Here is a 20662-nt window from a genome sequence, read left to right as displayed (position 1 = left end):
ATTGCTTTTACAAGGCATTGTGTTTATCATATTCCTTTTAAAATCACATCCTCAGAATTCAATTTTGAGGTCCACTTTATCCTCACCATTTTAGCAGGTACAGATAGGAAGGCTCAGAAGGCACAAAGGGAGGAAAAAGGCAATGATATATACAAGGACGACAATAAATATCAGTGTATTGAATTCTTAAATTAAAAGACTCTTTGGATTTTAAGAAAACACAAATTTGAGTTCTAAGCTGCTTATAAGTGAGGAATATAATAATACTGAAATTTTAAATGTAGTTGGATAGAGGATGGTATACCAGACAAATGTTAACCAAAAGAATGCTGATGTTGACAGCTACGTCTAAGATAAAATAGGTTTTAAGACAAAAAGCATTATTTAGAGATTATGTGATGATTAAAAAAAAATCATCCAGAAGTATTTAACCAACAACGTAGCCTTAAACCAAACAACAGAATTACAAGGAAGAAAAGTGAACAGTCTGTAATCATACTGAGAGATTTTAATACATCTCTTTTAGAAATCGGTAGAATTTGCAGACAAAATTAGGAAGGATATAGAATAATTTACTAGGAAGCTAATGCTCAGAAAGATACAGTGTGTTCATTTGTTTTTGACCAAAGTCACATAGCCAGTAAAGGGAAAAGTTTGATTGAAAATCAAATCTGCTTTAATACAAAATCTCATAAACTTTCCAAAATTCCATCTGCCTAAAATCCAGTTGTGTTTTAGTTCATAGCACCTAATAAAGTGATTTGCATTTCAGTGTCCATAGTGAACATTGGGCAAATCTCAGAGTTACTTCATTTCTGGTATTTCTTTATCTGTTTTCAGAGCCATAGACTTCTACTTTGTAATTAAGAATTTTGGGTTCTTTTATACTGTATCTAATTCCTGTCCCTGATATCCCTTTTTCTGTTATATAGAAATTCACGCTCTGGATTTAGATTATCATAAATCCCTAGTTCCTATCAAGAAAGGAAAAGATTTTAGGTACAGTGCGAATATACCAGCTAAAATGTGTTTGTCCTCAAGTCCACAGATCCTGATTCCCCAGAAATAAGCCTGCTTGTGTGAGATAAGAAAGGAAGTCCTGGAACTAGGAGTTTATTCTCAGTGTAGAAGACTTAGCCAAGACCTCACCCCAGAGCTCTGAGGTAGAGGCAGAAGAGACGCAGGAGAGACCAGCCTGACTGACCAATGATCTCATGTGGGCAACAGAAAATGACTATGTTACCCAAAAAACCCATGTTACAGGTGAGTTGATTTTTGTTCCTTATTTTTCAATGTAGTAGAGAAAACATGTAAGTCTTATAGTTTAAAAATCAAGATTAGAGAAAAATATTCTCAGAATAGAATATCAGGATTGGAACAGAGTTGGAGCAGTGATATATCAACTATAGAATCTTGTCAAGTTCCTAAGGTTGAAATTTTTATGTCATAATATCCTACAAAATTATTAAATCTGACCTGCAAACTTGGATCTGAAATTTTTGGCAGCTATAATAAAGAATTATGAGCATTTATGAATTGTATTGTCCAAAGGAAAAAGCAGACTAATTCCTCATACAAAAAACAAAAAAAAAAACCAAACTTGTTGCTGTCTAGTCGATTCCGACTCGTAGTGACACTATAGGACAGAATAGAACAGTCCCATCGGGTTTCCAAGGAGCAGCTGATGGATTTGAACTGCAGCCATAGCTCTTAACCACTGCACCACCAGGGCTCCAATTCCTCGTGGGAAGTAAGTATTTCTTGATCATTAGGCATTGATTTTTTTCCTTGATGGACTTTGAATAAATGATGCAATGGTTAATGTCCTCTAGAGAAACACTAATAAATGCAAGGGTTTTGTGGCCATTTCTCATAGTATTCCTCGGAGTGTGAGCCAAGGGTATAATGCGAAAGCAAAGCTTAGTGACCATAATTATCTTACGTACATTTTTAATTGTAAAGCACAATTCGTATGCAGAAAATTATATAAAGTATAAAAGTACAAATCACCATTGAGTTCAGGAAATAATACATTTCCAGCCCAAATGAAGCTCTTCATGTGCCCTCCTGACAAAGGTTAACTAGGATCCTGACTTTTTTGTGACTTCTTCTTTTCTTTTCTTTGTAGCTTGACCCTTGAGTGTGTATTCCCAAACACTATAGTTTAATTTGTGGGTTCTTTTGGATTTTCTCTATATGCAGTCATCCATTTGTGAATAAAGACGGTTTCACAGCTTCCTTTTCAATATCGATACTTTTTTCCTTGCCTTTCACAGTATTGGCTAGAGCATCCAGGAGCATGTGTGGTAGTAGTATTGGGAGCGTCTTGTTCTATACCTGTACTACCCAGTGTGGTAATCCCTAGCCACGTGTGGCTATCTAAATCTGAATAGATGAGATTAAATAAAAATTAAAATATCAGTTCCTTAGCTGCACTAGTCACCTTTCCAGTGCTCAGTAGACACTTGTCACTAAGGACTGCCGTATTGAGGAGGGCAGACATAGAACCTTTCAGTCATCACAGTCAGTTCTGTTGGACAGTGATACTGTAACCTTGAAGAGGTAAGTAGTCAGCATGTGAGCATGAAGCATGATGTTAGCTGTAGGGGTTTTTTTTTATAGGTTATCAGATTAAATTCCCTTGTGTTATTAGTTTGTTGGTTGTATTTTACGATGAGCAGGTGTTCATCAGATACCTTTTCTGCATCTGTCGAGACGATCATGTGGTTTTTCTCCCTTATTCTGTTAATGTGATTAATTACGTGGATTTCTGAATGTGAAACCAACCTCGTGCTACTGGAGGAAAGCACATTTCACTGTGCCGTGATAGGCTCTTTATACACCTGATTCAGCTTGCTATTATTTTGTTAGTTGTTTTGATTTTATGCTATGAGTTACTTGCGTGTAGTTTTGTTGTGATTTCTTTGTCAGGTTTGGTATCAGGGACCTACTGGTCTTATAAAATGAGTTGTGAAGTGTTCCCTTTTTCTCTGTTCTTTGAAAGAGTTTGTATAAGATCGTTTTATTTCTTTCTTAAACGTTTGGAGTAGTTCACCACTGAAGCCATCAAGGGCCCTGAGTTGTTTTTGAGGGAAGGTTTTAAATTGTGGTATTAATTTTTTAAAGTTATAGGTCTATTCAGGTTTTCTATTTAATCTTGTATCAGTGTCTTTTATGTAGTGCTACTATAACAAAAATACCACAAGTAGATGGCTTTTACAAAGAAAAATTTATTCCCTCACAGTCCATGAGGCTAGAAATCTGAATTCAGGGTGACAGCTTCAGGGTAAGGCTTTCTCTCTCTGTCAGCTCTGGGGGAAAGTCCTTGTCATCAGTCTTCCCTGGTGGAGGAGCTTCTCAGCACAGGGACTCCAGGTCCAAAGGACGCACTATGCTCCTGGTGCTGCTTTTCTGGTGGTATGAGGTCCCCATGTCTCTCTGCCTTCTTCTCTCTTCTATATCTCAAAAGAGATTGATTTAAAACAAAGCTAGTTTTGTAGATTGAGTCCTGCCACATTAATATAACTGCGTGTAATCCATCCCGTCTCATTAAAACCATAGAGGTAGGATTTACAACACATAGGAAGATCACATCAGATGACAAAATGGTAGACAATCACACAATACTGGGAATCATGGCCTAGCCAAGCTGACACACATGTTTTGGGGGACACAGTTCAATCCATAACAGTCAGTTTGAGTACATTGTTTTTAAAGGAATATGTCTATTTCATCTAAGTTGGCCGGATATGTTGGCATAAATTAATTCATAATGTTATCTTTTTTTACAGCTTTATAGAGGTATAGTTTACATACCATAAGATCCACCTGTTTTAAGTGTATAATTCAGTGGTTTCCTAGTACATTTAGAGTTGTGCAACTAGCAACACAATCCAGTTTTAAAAGACTTCCATCACTCCAAAAAACCTCTTAACATTTGCAGTCAGTTCCCATTCCCATCCACAGCCTGAGGCAACCACTGGACCTGCTTAATCTGCATATAGATTTGCCTTTTACAGACACGTCGTGTGTTTTAACCTATGCACAAATTCCCAAAGTCTCCTGAGATAATAAGAAAACACACACGCATATCTTTAACAAATATTGGAATATATGAAATCTGACCCTAAACTGAAGTCTATAGACTTTAACAGGTGTCAGTGATGGTAAAGACAGATCAATAGAAACTATCCATCTTGAACAACAGAGAGAACAAAATTCAAAAATGAACATAGCTGTAGGACCCTGTAGGACAGTACCAAAGTGTGTAGCATTTGTGTCCTGGGAATCTCAGAAAGAGAAGAGAGACTTGGGAACTACGGAAAAGTGATCCACCGTGTCGATCAAAGTCCAGTCACCATTCTAACACCTAACGTTAATCATGTTACCCCCCTTCCTATAAAACGTTGCATGGCCTTCTATTGGCAACAAGAAACAAGACAGTATGAACTGTCAGCCACAGTCTGCCTTCCCATCCATTTTGGCCCTTAATCACTGTCTGCCACACACCTTCTTCTCCCATCTGAATAAACCATTTGTACCCCCTCAACCCTAATGATGTTTTGGTGTTTTCCAGAGCTGCTGCCGCCTGAATGCCTTTGCATTTTCTGTTGTTGCTGCTATTGTTGAAAACATTGCTAGTCTCCTAAAACTCAATTCAAGCTTTACTTCTTTCATAGACTTATTTGAAGCTCTCCAATAGAATTATACTCTGCTTGCATCTTATCCACATTGTACTCTCTCTTCCTTTCAGTTTTTGCTATTATAACACCTTATTTTATTTATATGTGTACACATTTGCAGCCTGCTGAGTCTAAGCAGTTTTTGAGTATTTTGTTTTTATCTTTCTGTTGCTACCACCTCTTCCAGTGTCTGACACATTTGAAGTTTGGTAAGTATGTTTTTGGTGTCTGAGAGGATTTAAGGTCACCTATTCCGACTCTCATATGTTACATAAATGGAAGGATAGAAGAATACACAGTGGCGTTTTCTCCCACAAAGTATAACGCAAAGGCTGGAGCGCAGTAGACATTGTATACATCTTGCTGTGATGACAGTGATGTGCCCAAGCTCTGATACCTCTTTCCTGTATCATGTGAAAGTGATAACTGCTTCTAATTTACTAGGATTGTGCTCTTACAGGAGTCATTATCATTTGAAGATTTATCTGTGGACTTCACCCAGAAGGAATGGCAGCTGCTGGACCCCTCTCAGAAGAACTTATACAAGGATGTCATGTTAGAGAACTACAGCAGCCTAGTGTCACTGGGTAAGAAAAGCTGCCCAGAATACCTCATATTGTGCTCAGTAAATTGCCTTTTCTCCCATCAGTTGCTGCGCACTCTGGAGCCTCTAAAATATTTAACTGTTTGGGACTTAAATTTAGGAGATCAAAGCATCTTGGATTGTGACACCAGAGAAAATATTTGGATCTCACCTTCCAATAATGAAGTCATAACTTCATTGTTCAACCTCTGAAACTAAGTAGGAGTAGCAGTAGCAGTACCACCTATGACATATAACTTATATATGCTACACACTGTACACATATTAACTCGTGTAATGATTAGAGCAGTTCTCTATGGCAGATACTATTATTATCCTTTTTTCCTAATGAGATTGAAGGAAGGAGAAGTTAAGTACCTTTCCCAAGGGCTGACAGCTAATAAATGAGCCTCTGATGTGCTTAGTGGTTTTGGACTTGAATTATAGAAGTCAAAGATTCTTAGTCTCTACTGTCCACCAGGGAAACTATTACTGTATCTTTTAAAATGATTTACTCTGCGGAGATATAAATGGGTAGCCTCATTGAGCCAACTCTGATGCTAAACCTTGCTCATTCTTCAGAGGCCTTAAAACCCAGCAGTTAAGTCCTTTGTGATTTCCCCTGAATAGGGTATGAAGTTATGAAACCAGATGTGATCTTCAAGTTGGAACAAGGAGAAGAGCCTTGGATAGTAGATGGAGAAATTGCAAGTTCAGACTCTCCAGGTGAGTGTATGAGAATCAGGCAGAGGGGAGAAGGTAGAAGTTCAGTCTCAGTTGGTCAGTGATGGGTTGACATCTTAAAATCTGCTTTTAGAGGGCTCTTTTCAAAATTTCTAAAGCTTTGGTGGTGATTGAGAACAGTTGACATGAGCTGCCTAGGTAAAAGATGTGGGTTTTTCGTAGCTTAAAGTAAAGTATTCCTGCTTATCTGGGCTGAGAAGTTAGCCCCTGTCCGTCACACCTAGGACTTTGACTTCCTGTTTGGTGTTCTGTCCCCTGCTATATTTAATCTTCTTATGACGCAGCTTCTTCTATGGTCAGAGACATCTCCTTGTACTCAAGAGTTTTCATTTTTCCCTCATTTTGGGTGTCTGTGATGCCCAGAGGAGTACCTTGGGAAGTCCCACTCTGTTCATTGTCCTTAAATACAAAGGTGGAATCGTGTTCTTCTGAAACAATGTATCCTTATTCCCCCCTCCTTTTTTTGAAACAACATGGATGATGTTTGCTTATTATTTATTTTATTGCAGTGAGAATATACACCAATATATTCACCAATACAACTTCCACATTCACAATTCAGTGACATTGATTACATGTTTCATGTTGTGGTACCATTGTTGGTACCCTTTACCAAAATATTGCACCTCCATTAACATAAACTCAGTGCCCCTAAACTAAAATTCTGTCTTTCTTCCTCCTTCCCACACTGATAGCCATTAATAATCTTTGGTTTCTGTATATTTGCTTATTTTATGTGAGACCATACAGTATTTGTCCTTTTGCAACTGACATTTCATTCAGCATAATGTTTTCAAGGTTCATCCGTGTCATGGCATTCATCAGAACTTTATGGGTTGTATGATAATTCCATGGTAGGTATGTACCACGTTTTGTTTATCCATTCATCCATTGATGGGCGTTTAGGTTGTTTCCACCTTTTGGTTATTGCGAATAGCGCTGCAGTGGCCATTTGGACAGATTTTGGTTTGCATTCCCACCTTCATTTCTTCTGGGTGTGTCCTGGACTATATGGTAGTTTTATGCTCAGTTTTTTGAGGAACTGCTAAAGTGTTTTCCATAGTGGCTGCACTATTTTAGATGCCCATCAACAATGGGTGAAGATTCACCCACTGTTGATAAAAAATAAAATAATAATTTTATTATTTTGAAGAAGAATAAAGTAGGAGGACTCACACATCTAGATTTCAAAATATACTATAAAGCCACAGTAATTAAAACAGCCAAGTACTGGTATAATAATAGACATACAGACATAAAATTATTATTTTATTTTTTATCAACAATGGGTGAATATTCTAGTTTCTCCACAGCCTTGCCCACACCTTTTGTTTTCTGTTTTTTTTTTTTTTTTTGAGGTGACATCTCATGGTTTTCATTTGCATCTGCCTCATGGCTAATGTTGTTGAGCACCTTTTCATATGCTTGTCGGCCATTAGAATATCCTCTTTGGTGAACTGTCACTCAAGTCCTTTGCCCGTTTTTTTGATTGGGTTGTTTTTGTTGTTAAATTGTAGAAGTTTATGTTTTGGTTGTTGGACTCTTATCCGATATATGGTTCCTGAAAATTTTTTCCCAATCCGTAGGTTGTGTTTTCACTTTGTTGATTAAGTCCTTTCATGTATAAATGTGTTTAATTTTTATGAGGTCCCATAGATCTGTTTTGTCTTTTGCTGTTTGAGCTTTTGTTGTCATTTTTGATAATCTGTCGTTAAATGATAGGTCTCACAACCTCTCCCCTATATTTTCTCTTGAGAATTTTATGGTTTTAGTTTTCACATTTAGGTCCTTGATTAATTTTGAATTGGTTTTTGTGTATGGTGTGAGGCATGACTCCTGATTCATTCTTCTGCATGTGGAAATCCAATTTTCCCAGCACCACTTATTGAAAAGACTCTTCTTTCCCACTGATTGGACTTAGCAATCAGTTGAAAATCAGTTGACCGTAGATGTATGGATTTATCTCTGGACTTGCAATTTTATCCCATTGGTCTGTATGTCTATTATTATACCAGTACTTGGCTGTTTTAATTACTGTAGCTTTATAGTATATTTTGAAATCCAGATGTGTGAGTCCTCCTACTTTATTCTTCTTCAAGATTGCTTTAGGTATTTGAGGACCCTTGCTCTTCCACATAAATTTGAGGATTGGCTTTTCCATTCCTGTAAAGAAGGCCTTTGGCATTTTGATGGGGATTGCATTGAATTTATAGATTGCTTTGGGTTGTATTGACATCCTAACTGTAGTAAGCCTTCCAGTCCATGAACACAGAATGTTCTTGTCTCAAACTTTTCAAGTTAGATTCTGCTATGCTTTTTCTATAGATCAGACACCGTGGAGTACATTAGATAATCTCTCTTTACCATTCTTTCCTACTCATCTCAGTATTATTTTTACTTTGTTTGCCCTTTGGAAAATACCTTATTAAACGCTTCTTTCCTTAATTGCCACTGAAAACTGGGCCAATAATGTCTTATTCCTGAATTTCTCAAATTGCTATTTAGATCCATACTCTAATCTTTTATAAGGTGTCTTAAATGATACCACCATATTTGATTTTCTAAAATATCCAGCACTACTGTGACCAGTAGTTACCTTATTATCTGCTACGTGACATTGACTTACCTCAGGTTTCTTCAAAAGCAGACCCGAGGAACATCTTTGAGTACAAGGATTTTTGGGATATGTGACCCCCACAAGTGTAGAGAGAATAGGAAAGTGAAACGGGGAAATGAATAATGCCAGTGAAGGGTGTGTTGATGGGTGGGCTACTGCTGTGAGCAGTGGGAGCTCAGTTCTGTGGGGACCTTATGAGGGACCATGGGACATACCTCAGACTTGACTCTGAGGGACAAGGAAGCCATAGTACTTACCCTCCACCTCCTGCTGGTTGGTGTTGTACCTGGGTTTATTAAGTCCTCAGAAGTTCCTGCATCCCCTGTACACAGACAAGAGAGGTCTCAGCCAGAGAGATGTAGGTGCTGAGCCCGATAGCCATTTGTGTGTTCAGGATCTATTTACTGGAGCTGCAGGTGTCTTCTGTGTGGAGGCATGAGGTGTAGATGAAGCAAGGCTAGCTAGCATGTGCTACAGATTTGTGATCTCTTCTTTCAAGAACCCGTACAATCTGACACTCTCTTATCTGTTCAGTTATTTCTTTTTTGCCCCCCAAATTCATGGTGAACATCTGAATGTTTCATAGTGTTTTCATACACGTAATACTCTTCTCTACATCTAAACCTTTGTTTATGCTCTGCTTTCCTTATCGAGAAACTTTTTTTTTTAATTTTTGTTGTGCTTTAAGTGCAAGTTTACAAATCTAGTCAGTCTCATACAAAAATTTATATACATCTTGCTGTATACTCCTTATTGCTCTCCCACTAATGAGACAGCACACTCCTTCCCTTCACTCTCTATTTTCATGTCCATTCCGCCAGCTTCTGACCCCCTCTGCCCTCCCATCTCCCCTCCAGACAGGAGATGCCAGCATAGTCTTATCGAGAAACTCTTAATCCTTTCTGCATGCACTCAGTTTTCACAGCATTCATAGTCGTGAAATTTTCCCTGAATACTCCAAGCTAAATTTTTCTCACCTTTTTCTGAAGTCTTGTCCCAGACCTGATCACAGTACATGTAATACTTTTTAGCTGGTTGGGTCTTGAGCCTTGTTTGCATACATTGACACAAGGGCTTGCAATTGTTAATATCATCACTTCAGTAATGGAATACATAATACACATTTCAATAAATATCTCGTCATGAGCATTGTTTTAATACAGATTGCTTTAGCCAGAGTGTGCATCAGATTGATAGGATTTTTTTCCCCAACTACAGGCATCATGGATCCATTAACAGAACATGCTTCGGTACAAATGAATATATGTGTAGTTTATATATTTGGTATGATGGGACTGGTATGATAAACCTTCTCTAGTGATTTTTATGTGCCCCATTTAGTGGAGGCCCACTCCTTTAATGACTACTGAAAAGAATTTTAAAGTAAGAGACCTAGAAAGTACCTTCCAGAAGCATAGAAATTAGTCGAGAAGATTCAGTATTTAAACACCGAGTGTATGTTTTGTTATAAGGCAGTGCAAACAGCTCTTAGAATTATACAAACAGAGGCTGTATTGGGGGTCCCCAACACCACCTCCATGTTCAGAGATTTAGTAGAAAGACTCACAGAACTCAGCACATAGTTGTATTCACAGCTAAAGTGTATGACAGTGATGTAGTAGGGATCGTAAGGGAAAAGACACAGGCAGAGTCTGGAGGAATCCATGTGCAGGCTTCCTTATGCTCGCTCCCTCCTGTCTCCTGTGAGGGTCCCATAGAGCATATTCTTTCCCCCGGCAACATGCATGTGATGCTTCTGCCCTGAGAAGCTCGCTGGTCACTTGGCTGCCAAGGTTTTTATTGGGGGATGGTCATAGGCACATTCTGCCTAGCACATAACCGAAAAGATAGATTCCCTGAAGGAAAGGAGATGTTGAGCATAGATCCTGTTGTCTGCACAGATGTACTAGGCACAGTGATCCAGCCTTATGAGTTAAAGAGCGGTGGGAACATTTCCAAAATCCAAGTTTCTAGACACCAGCCAAGGGCTGGCGTTGCCAGTAGACCTTTCTGAAGAGAGCAGTCTCAGGCTTGCTGTTGACATTCTCTGCACAGACTGCTTTTGCAATTCAGAGAAAATTAAATAGTTTTTTTTTTTTTTTCTATTTCTCAGATACATTGCTGGTTGCTGTGGTTACAATAGTAAACATTAGAGATACAGTCATGCCCTTATAGTGCTTCCTAATAGGAGGATAAAAAAATGAGCAAGTTAGTAAATAACCAAGATAAAATCCAGATCACAGTTAAGTGCTATTAATTAGAAGATACAATACACAGTAACATGAGGAAGCCAGCCCTAGACGTAAAGAATGTGCACTGAGCAAGCTATGTGAAGAACTGGGGGGAAGCCTCCCTACAGGAATGGCAAATGTGAAGGCCTCAAGGCAAGAAAAGTCTTCCTGACTTTAAGGAACGAAAAGGAAACTCATGTGGCTGGATGTTAGTATGCCAGGAGAGATTGAAGGAACTAGATCATGTATGAAATCATAGGCAATAGAGACAAGTTTGGGTTTACTCAGATACTTTTAAGTAAAAGTAAAATTATTTGATTTACATCTTTAAAAGTCCAGTCCGGCCACTGAATGGAGGATTTAATTGCATCAGGAGTACCAGTTAGAAGGGTGTTCATTGGAGATGATGTGGAGGGATAGACTACAGAGAGAAAAGTGATGGAGAGCATTGGATTTGATTTGTACCAAAAATGACCAAATATAAAGCAGTCATATTTTCCTAATGGTAAAAGATTAAATAAAATTTTGGAAATGTCAATGAAATTTTCAAATATGTACTCAGTTTAGTAAGTGATAATGTTTAAAGTAATGTGAAATCATATGTTTAATTTATAAATGGTCTTTTTCCTACTCTCACATTCCCTAAAACCATTTTATTCAGACTCTTCATATACGTCTCAAGTTGTGTCTGTAATGGAGTCTTGATTTGAACTTCTAAACGTTTTTCTCCCTCAGCCTTCCCGAACTCAGTAATTAAGACCATAGTCCACTGGACTGCTGAAACGCCAAACCTGCAGTCACTTTCGATTCTTTCCCTCGTTCCCCTCACATCATACCCATCAGCAGATCTTGTTGATTCTACCTCCAGAATATCATATATTGCCGACCATGAGTTGTGGGTTTTCCCCAAACTCACTGCCCTCAGTTGACATCTCAATTCTTAAAAAGCTTTCACGTTATTGATTCTCTTTCACACATATGGCTATAATCTCAAAAAAATTTGTAGCATAGATTGTTATTAAAAGACAAACCTTTTAAATTTGTAGCAAAAATCGTTATTAAAAGACAAACCTTTTAAAGGACCCTTAACAACATAAGTGGTTATGTTATAAAGATGATAGAAATAGAGCTATATAATAAATGACAATTGAACTGTCAGAATAGTTTAAGAATGCATACTTGTGTCTTGGAATATTTTCAGTGACAGCACATGTGGATTTTAAAAGTTCTGTACCTGAACAGTTTAGATAAAAGAAATGTGTTATGAAAATACATTGCATAAGGTTGCTTTCTTGATAATTATGTTGAAGATGTGTATGGCAGGTTTAAATAAACTTCCAGAAAATGTGATAGTGGGAAAAAGTACAGGAAATATTTCTAATCCTTCAGGTGTGAAATGGCTGTGCCTAATTACTGTATCACGCCTGTTCATTTTCTTTTTAGTACTTACCACATTGTACAGTTGTGTTCTTTAATATTATCAGTTTATTATTTATCTTTTCCATTAGAATGTAAGTTTCATAATGGCACGACTTATGGCTTGTTCTTATGTATCTTCAGTGTCTCACTCTAAAAATGGTGTGGGGACGATGTCTGACCTCCACTGACTTCACAAGGGGGAAGCAGAATCAAGATCGACAGCCCAAGGCTGATTCCTGTGAAGTGAGGGTTAGACGTTCCTCCTCTCTCTGGCATCTTTACCAATCTGACACCAACCATTCCTCCCACGGCACTCTCTGCTTCTCTGCTGGGTTCGATAATTCATTGCAGTGGCCACACAGAATTCACAGATAATACAGTTATGGTGTTTATTACGGAAGTAATAGGTTATAATTCAAGTTTGGGAACACTCAAGGATACAATTCTGCCTTCAGGACAGTCTCTTTTCAGCTGTACTCGCAGTCTCACCTCTCTCCGGCCTTTGCCCTGCTCAGGGAAGTGTTACAGAGCTGTTTTAGTCCCTGCCAGTCAGTCCCCTGAGGCACCCCAGGCACTGAGCTTTCTCAGTCCGTGGGCCGGAAAGCTCACTGCATGGCCTCCTGCTGGTCTGTCCTGCCACCACTTCTTGCTGTCTTCAGGGTTACAGTCTCCTGATTCCAGGAGCTTCTCAGTGCAGTGATCCCAGATCCAAAGGATGCGCCCTCCGTTCCTGGCTGTTCTTCCTTGGTGGTGGTAGGATCCTCTCTTTCCCACCTCAGGGGTGGCTCATTACAAGCCCAGTGAAATGGCAAAATTAACCAGTCCCGTTGGTGGGCCACAATTACCTTATTTGCATAGTTCTACCCAGTGACTTAGGTGGGAGTTATAAGACCATGGTAAGAAAGGCCACACAAAAGTACCACACTTACACACTGCCTGGAACATGGTAGGTATGCAGTGGGTATTACTGAATGAGTGAATTAATTCCTTGGAACATTGGATTGATGCTTCTTCCAACCTTCTTTGTTTGTCGTTATTGCTCTTAGGTATTTTTAACAACCCCCCCAACCCTATTGCCATCAAGTCGATTTTGACTTATAGCGACCCTATAGGACAGAGTAGAACTGCCCCGTAGAGTTTCCAAGGAGCGCCTGGTAGATTCGAACTGCCAACCTTCTGGTTAGCAGCCATAGCACTTAACCACTATGCCACCAGGGTTTCCTTTTAACAACTAAAGGTGATTTAATCTGTCAGTAACCTGTTTTCAGCATTTAGTTTTCATTACCTAGAGAACAGGCATTTTACTTGGCACTTCTCTCAGACTAAGAAACTAAGTTTAAAAAGCAGCCTGACCCTCAGCACAGCATTTCTTGTTTTTTATTCAGTATGCACAGCCACAGAAAGAGTCACAGATTTTTTCTTTTCTTTATAGAAGAAGTCTGGCAAGTAGATGGTCACATGCTGTGCCATCAGGATAACCAAGACAAGCTTAAGATTCTGAAGAGAGGTAATGGATGTGATGCATTTGGGAAAAAACTCAATCTGAACATGAACTTTGTTCCTGTAAGGAAATCACACAGTGAAAATGACTTAGATGGAATAGTTTTAAAACATCATTTAGATTTACTTATTCCAAAAGCTGATTATGAAAAAACAGAACCAAATGACTTTAATGTATTTGATAAATTATTTCTCGATGCCAAGCCTGAGGAAACTGACACTTGGTTAAAATACTATGAGTATGATAAATATGACAGGATTAGCTACAAGAAGTCACAGATTATCATATATCACAGAACTCGTTTAGGGGAGAAACTCTATGAATGCTGTGAGTGTAGGAAACGCTTCAGCAAGAAATCAAGTCTCATCAAACATCAGAGCAGACATGTAAGAGAAATAGCCTATGGCTGTGGTAACTGCGGCAAAACCTTTCCCCAGAAGTCACAGTTTGTTACACATCACAGAACTCATACAGGAGAGAAACCCTATGATTGTAGCCAATGTGGGAAAGCCTTCTCCCAAAAATCACAGCTCACATCCCATCAGAGGACACATACAGGAGAGAAACCCTATGAATGTGGTGAATGTGGAAAAGCCTTCTCCCGGAAGTCACATCTCATATCACACTGGAGGACACACACAGGAGAAAAACCCTATGAATGCAGTGAATGTGGGAGAGCCTTCAGTGAAAAGTCTAATCTCATTAATCATCAAAGGATTCATACAGGAGAGAAACCCTTTGAATGCAGGGAATGTGGGAAAGCTTTCAGCAGGAAATCACAACTCATTACACATCAGAGGACTCACACGGGGACGAAACCGTATGGTTGTGGTGATTGTAGAAAAGCCTTCTTTGAGAAGTCAGAGCTCATTAGACATCAGACAATTCATACTGGAGAGAAACCCTATGAATGCAGTGAATGTAGAAAAGCATTCAGGGAAAGGTCAAGTCTTATTAATCATCAGAGAACCCATACAGGAGAGAAACCCCACGGATGCATTCAATGTGGGAAAGCCTTCTCTCAGAAGTCACATCTTATATCACATCAGATGACACACACAGGAGAGAAACCCTTTGTATGCAGTAAATGTGGGAAGGCTTTCAGCAGGAAATCTCAGCTCGTGAGACACCAGAGAACTCATACAGGAGAAAAACCTTACGAGTGCAGTGAGTGTGGCAAAGCTTTCAGTGAAAAATTAAGTCTCACGAATCATCAGAGAATTCATACAGGAGAAAAACCTTATGTATGCAGTGAATGTGGGAAGGCCTTTTGTCAGAAGTCACACCTCATATCCCATCAGAGGACACATACAGGAGAAAAACCCTATGAATGTGGTGAATGTGGAAAAGCTTTTGGTGAGAAGTCAAGTCTTGCCACTCATCAGAGAACTCACACAGGAGAAAAACCCTATGAATGCAGCGACTGTGAAAAAGCTTTCTCCCAGAAGTCACAGCTCAATACTCACCAGAGAATTCACACAGGTGAGAAGCCCTATGAGTGCAGCTTTTGTAGGAAAGCTTTCTTTGAGAAATCAGAGCTAATTAGACATCAGAGAACTCACACAGGAGAAAAACCCTATGAGTGCAGTGAATGTAAAAAAGCCTTCAGGGAGAAGTCAAGCCTCATTAATCATCAGAGAATACATACAGGGGAGAAACCTTTTGAATGCCATGAATGTGGCAAAGCCTTTTCTCGTAAGTCACACCTCATACCACATCAGAGGACCCATACAGGTGAGAAACCCTATGGGTGTGGTGTATGTAGGAAGGCCTTCTCTCAGAAGTCACAGCTCGTTAATCATCAGAGAATTCATACAGGAGAGAAACCTTATCAATGCAGTGAGTGCCCAAAAGCCTTCTCTCAGAAGTCACAGCTCATTAATCATCAGAGAACTCATACAAAAAAGAAATCTTAGAAATATACCTAGTATGAGTTTTTGATGGAGATCATACTTCATTGTACTGCAGAAGGTGCATTATGGTAAAATTTTCAGATAATAGTCACGCCAGTCAGAAAACTCCTTTAGGGTAGCAGCTCCGTTAACGAGGTTATGTGGGTTTCAGCAGCTGAGCATACTTATCAGAACTCAGAGCAGAATGAGCCTATGAATTCACTGAATTTCAAAAACCTTTCAAACCACAGTCAAAGCTCATATAAAGGAAGATTTCACTGTGACGAGAAAGCCTGTGAATCCTGTTAATATTAGTAGCCTTTCAGAGGTCAAATCTTACTAGCTGTTGGGAATATTTCCATGAATATAAACTCTAGTGCACGAGTGAGGGAATACCTCATAAATGCAGCAAGTGAGGCAAGATCTTCAATTAATGACAGCTCATTGTACACCAAAAAATGCCCACAGGATGAGATAACATGAAAATACTAAATACGGGACTGTCTTTAGCAAGTAATCCAGCTATAGTGCATATTGGGGAATTCATATTGTGGAGAAGACTAACAGTTTAAAGACATTGGGAACATGTTCACCTAGAGATAATGCTGCAAGGGATGCCCTGCAGTTTTGTTGACGTGGGCACCAAAAATACCCAATTCTAAATGGCTGACAGGTGTCCAGTCTGAAGTGTGAAGCTTTTAAAATACCTGAATAAACTGCATCATTGAAATATCTGAATAAGAAATTTCTTAGTGGTATTTATGGCTTATTTTCCTGTGTCACATGTTTTGTATTTTAGAATTGCATATGATAACGTAATTGGGAGCAGTTGCCCTGTAGTGCCTCTGATGTCTGTCAAGACACACTATGTGCCACTGATTTATTGTTTTTTATAAGAGTGGTAGTTGATATAACAGGGCTTACTGCTAAATAAAGGAGCCCTGGTGGCACAACGATTAGGCGCTTGGCTGCTAACCAGAACTTTGGCAGTTTGGACCCACCCAGCAGCTCTTCAGGAGAAAGACCTGGCAATCTGCTCCTGTAAAGATTACAGCCTGCAAAAGCCTATGGAGCAGTTCTGCTCTGCCACATGGGGTCACTATGAGTCAAAACCATCTTGATGTCACCTAACAACAACATTTCTAAATAAGTAGCCTAAGTAAAAATATGGCGCATATGTAATGGGTCTTGTGTTACTGGAGTGTCTGGGTGGTGCAAACATTTAAAATGCTTGGCTGCTAAACCAAAAGTTGGAGGTTCAAGTCCACCGAGAAGCTCCTTGGAAGAGAGGTGTGGTGATCTACTTCTGAAAAATCAGCCATTTAAAACTTTGTGGAGCACAGATATTCTTTGACACACACGGTTACCATGAGTCAGATCAACTCAACAGCAACAAGTTTTTTTTTGTGTATTTCTCTTTTTTTATTGTTACGGTTCTTTCTCTTCAGTAATAAAAGCCAGCACAATATAGTCTTGTACAATCTCAGAGTCTGAGAAATCGTTTATATACAACACTGTTAATAAACATGCAAATGCAAGAACCACAGAATACCAGTACTTATACATGATACAGAATAAGCACAAGATGATAAAATGATAGAAAATAGTGCTGTGCAACATCTTTTTCTCTTTTAGACACCTTCATACATTCAAGTATGTATATCAAATGCTGTGTAACCCAAGTACAACTGTGTGTTAATTTAGTATGATGAAACATCATGAATACTGTGTGCTGCTATTATGTTCTTAGTGTTTCATAAGATAGTTTGTAAAAAAAAAATAGTTGGAGAAACCCACTTAAGAGTCACTGTTCAGAAAATGTAAAACAAAGAATTTTGCTGTGAGAACTATATTTTTGACATATTCAAGGAAGCCTATTTTGCCTTCCTGCAAATTTAAGTATGCTTTTCATTGAAAATGCACAAACCATTTCTTAAGTTAAATTTTTTTAGTGTTTGTTTTATAATGTTGCTTGACAAAGTCAAAAGTATTTTTTATATGGTGATGAAATTCAGAAAAGTTCAACATGAAGCTTGATTTTAAACTTAGAAAAATCAAGCTCTTCCTGTAGTGCACAAACTGTTACATAAGTATGGTATATTACACCTTTGATTCTGTCAGTATTTTTTCCTTTAATTCAGCAACATTGTTGAAAGCTTGGTATTTTAAATGAGAGTAGTTTTCTGAACCAGCATACCAGGATTTTATAGCCAATTAATCCTGTTTATCCATATGATAATTTTTAAAGGATCCAATTTTTTATTTATACTCCAAATTATGATTTTCCTGTTTTTCCCCCTAATATCTGAAAGTCCTTTTACCAGATGGGGGAACCAGACTTTTGTAAATGACCAGATAGTTACAGGGCAGTATTCTCTGTCCTACTTTGTGTTTTTTATTTTTTCCCATTTTTTTGTTACATCATGAATCTTTCTTAATTCCAGAGATTGACGCTTTCAATCTTGGATAAAGCTCAGGAATCTATGTTTAAAATTTTCTGATTTTCTTCACTCCAACGCTAGATTATTCTATTAACTATTAAGCAGTTAAACCTATTCCTTCCTTCACTGGATAATGGAAATTTGGCATTAGCCTGTAGACACCCAAGAGCAAAAAATTCTTTCTTTGCTGGGCAGTTGTTAGTCATAAAGAGGGGTGATGTTGACCGTGTAGAATTCTAACAGATCAGAGTATGATCTGATCTGAGGAGCCAGATGATTCTTGTAGAACTCACTGGTAGCTCTCCATCATTGTAAAGTGTCACAAGAGGACTCTGATTCTGAAATCAGAGATACTTTTAATAATTTTTATTGTGCTTTAAGTGAAAGTTAGACATTCTTAATGTTAGTTTTTTGAAATTACTTTGGCAAACCACAAAAACACGTCCCCACATTGATTCCTATGACAAACTCCCCATCAAGAAGAAAGCCATTTTTTTTTATTACAGTGAAAATATGCACACTAAACATCAGCGAATACAACTTCTACATTTACAAATCAACGCCATTGATTACATTTTTCCTGTTGTACCACATTATTGCTATCCTCATCCAAAACAGTCCACCATGGTTAAAATAAACTAAGTGCTCCCCAAACAACTCCGCCTTTCCTCCTACCTCCCACTCCTGGTAAGTATTAATAAGCATTGCTTTGTGTATATTTGCTTTTCTCGCGCAAGTGAGATAATACAGTATTTGTTGTTTTGGAGCTGACATATTTTGCTCAACAGAATGTTTTAAAGGTTCATCCATGTTGTGGTATGCACCAGAACTTCATTTGTGTTTACAGCTGCGTAATATCCCGTTGTTGCACGTATACACCACATTTTATTTATCTGTGCATCTATTGATGGACATTTTGGGTTTTTTTCCACCTTTTGGTTATTGTGAAAAATGCTGCAGTGAACATTGGTGTACAGGTTTCTTTTTGTGTTCCTGCCTTCACTTCTAGGTATATACCTAGGGTTGGGATTGCTAGGTCATATGGTAGTTGTACGTTCAACCGTTTGAGGAACCACAAAAGTGTTTTCCACAGTAGCTGCACCGTTTTACATTCCCACCAGCAATGGATGAGGGTTCCGGTTTCTCCACAGCCTCACCAACACTTTTGTTTTTTCTTGAGGTAATATCTCAATCTGATTTTGATATGTATCTCCCTAATGGCTATGAGTCCGAGTTGACAGCAACAGGGTTTTGTTTTGTTTTTTAATGGCTAATGATGTTGAGCATCTTTTCTTGTTAGTCATTTGAATATCCACTTCGGTGAACTGTCAAGTCCTTTGCCCACGTTTTGATTGGGTTCTCTTTTTAAGTTGTAGAAGTTTTATATGCATTTTTTTATATGAGGACTTTATCCATCGTTCCCAAAAAATTGGAAAATGAGTGTTAATTGTTCCCTATATTTTGGTTTCAAGATCACTTATAGAACCCTGAAATGAAACGGACCCAAAGAATACCACATTTATCTAACAGTACCTTTATTAAATAGAATATAGATCAATAGGCATTACTTTGAGATCTAAGTTTTTTTTTTTTTTTTTATTCTAGCAATGTAAATCTAGATTGTCAATTTCAGTGGGTTTGTTATTCTACAAATATGGTACCAACAAGCTTTCAGATGTCCAACACCTAGAACAGGCCTAAGTGCAAATAAACTAATCCATGACACTTGTAGCTGCATGCATATTTTTTTGTGCCTTCGTTCTTCCATTTTTGTCCATTTTTCCACACTTGTACATAATGGTTATTTTTAAAGTTAAATTCTGAGTATATACTCCTCTGTTGAAATATTGTGTGGCTCATTGTGGACTTATGAAGGTGTAATATTCTCATTATGGTATGCAAGGACTTTTATGCAAACCCATGCCTCTTCACCATTTTGGAATGCCTTATCCTTCCTCTTACACAATATTTTCTGTCCCAGTTGACCTTACAGTTCCTTGAGATTCCTACAACTTCTCATGCTTTTGAAAATCTACTGCAACTGGAATGTTTCATTTTTTCCTAATAAAGCCTATTCAGCCTGTATGAATCTGCACATGTATTCCTCATTCTGATAATACAATCACTGCATGTGTTACCTTTTCTATTTGAAAGTTTCTTGAAAGCTGGGACAATTTGTGTATATAACTTTAGCAAACAAAGCTGTAATATTTGAATTTGGGTGCTACCCTGTGGCTATGTTTTCTACCACGTGCAGAAACGTGGTCTGTAATAAGAGAGAAGAGTGAAACCATCATGGAAGCAGAGTCAAGAAACTGTACTGATTTCTAGATTCATCTTCACCCTCTTCATGCCTTGATTGTTTAATTTTTCTGTGAGATACCCCAAATGTCCCAATAAATTCCCATTTTTGCTTCAGCTTGTTTGTGTTCCTTACAAACAAAATATTCCTAACCAATAGAGAAAGTGAGACACAGTGACAGGTTGGGTTCACTGGAAGTAGAATGACGTTTGGAACATTATGGATTGAATTATGTCCTCCAAAAATATGT

At 38.3% G+C, this 20662-nt stretch overlaps 1 protein-coding gene across 2 annotated transcripts in view; it reads left to right on the top strand.

Moving 5' to 3' along the window:
- The window catches only part of ZNF84 (zinc finger protein 84), a 38993-nt gene extending 21356 nt beyond the window's left edge, over nt 1-17637 (top strand). Inside the window, exons 4-7 of one of the 2 annotated variants that reach the window (XM_049865793.1) lie at nt 1042-1263; nt 5143-5269; nt 5896-5991; nt 13709-17511. In XM_049865793.1, coding sequence (XP_049721750.1) covers nt 1207-1263; nt 5143-5269; nt 5896-5991; nt 13709-15693 — 2265 coding nt within the window. In that variant the 5' untranslated portion in view covers nt 1042-1206 and the 3' untranslated portion in view covers nt 15694-17511. Of the gene's footprint in view, nt 1-1041; nt 1264-5142; nt 5270-5895; nt 5992-13708 lie in introns of both variants that reach the window. The other variant, XM_049865794.1, reaches the window with a different exon arrangement.
- The last annotated feature ends 3025 nt before the right edge of the window (nt 17638-20662 follow it).

The sequence above is a fragment of the Elephas maximus genome, chromosome 22, assembly GCF_024166365.1.
Source record: "Elephas maximus indicus isolate mEleMax1 chromosome 22, mEleMax1 primary haplotype, whole genome shotgun sequence".
NCBI classification, from domain to species: Eukaryota; Metazoa; Chordata; class Mammalia; order Proboscidea; family Elephantidae; genus Elephas; species Elephas maximus.
The sequence above is the reverse complement of the archived record's forward strand: the minus strand, read 5'-3'. Positions and strand labels throughout refer to the sequence as shown.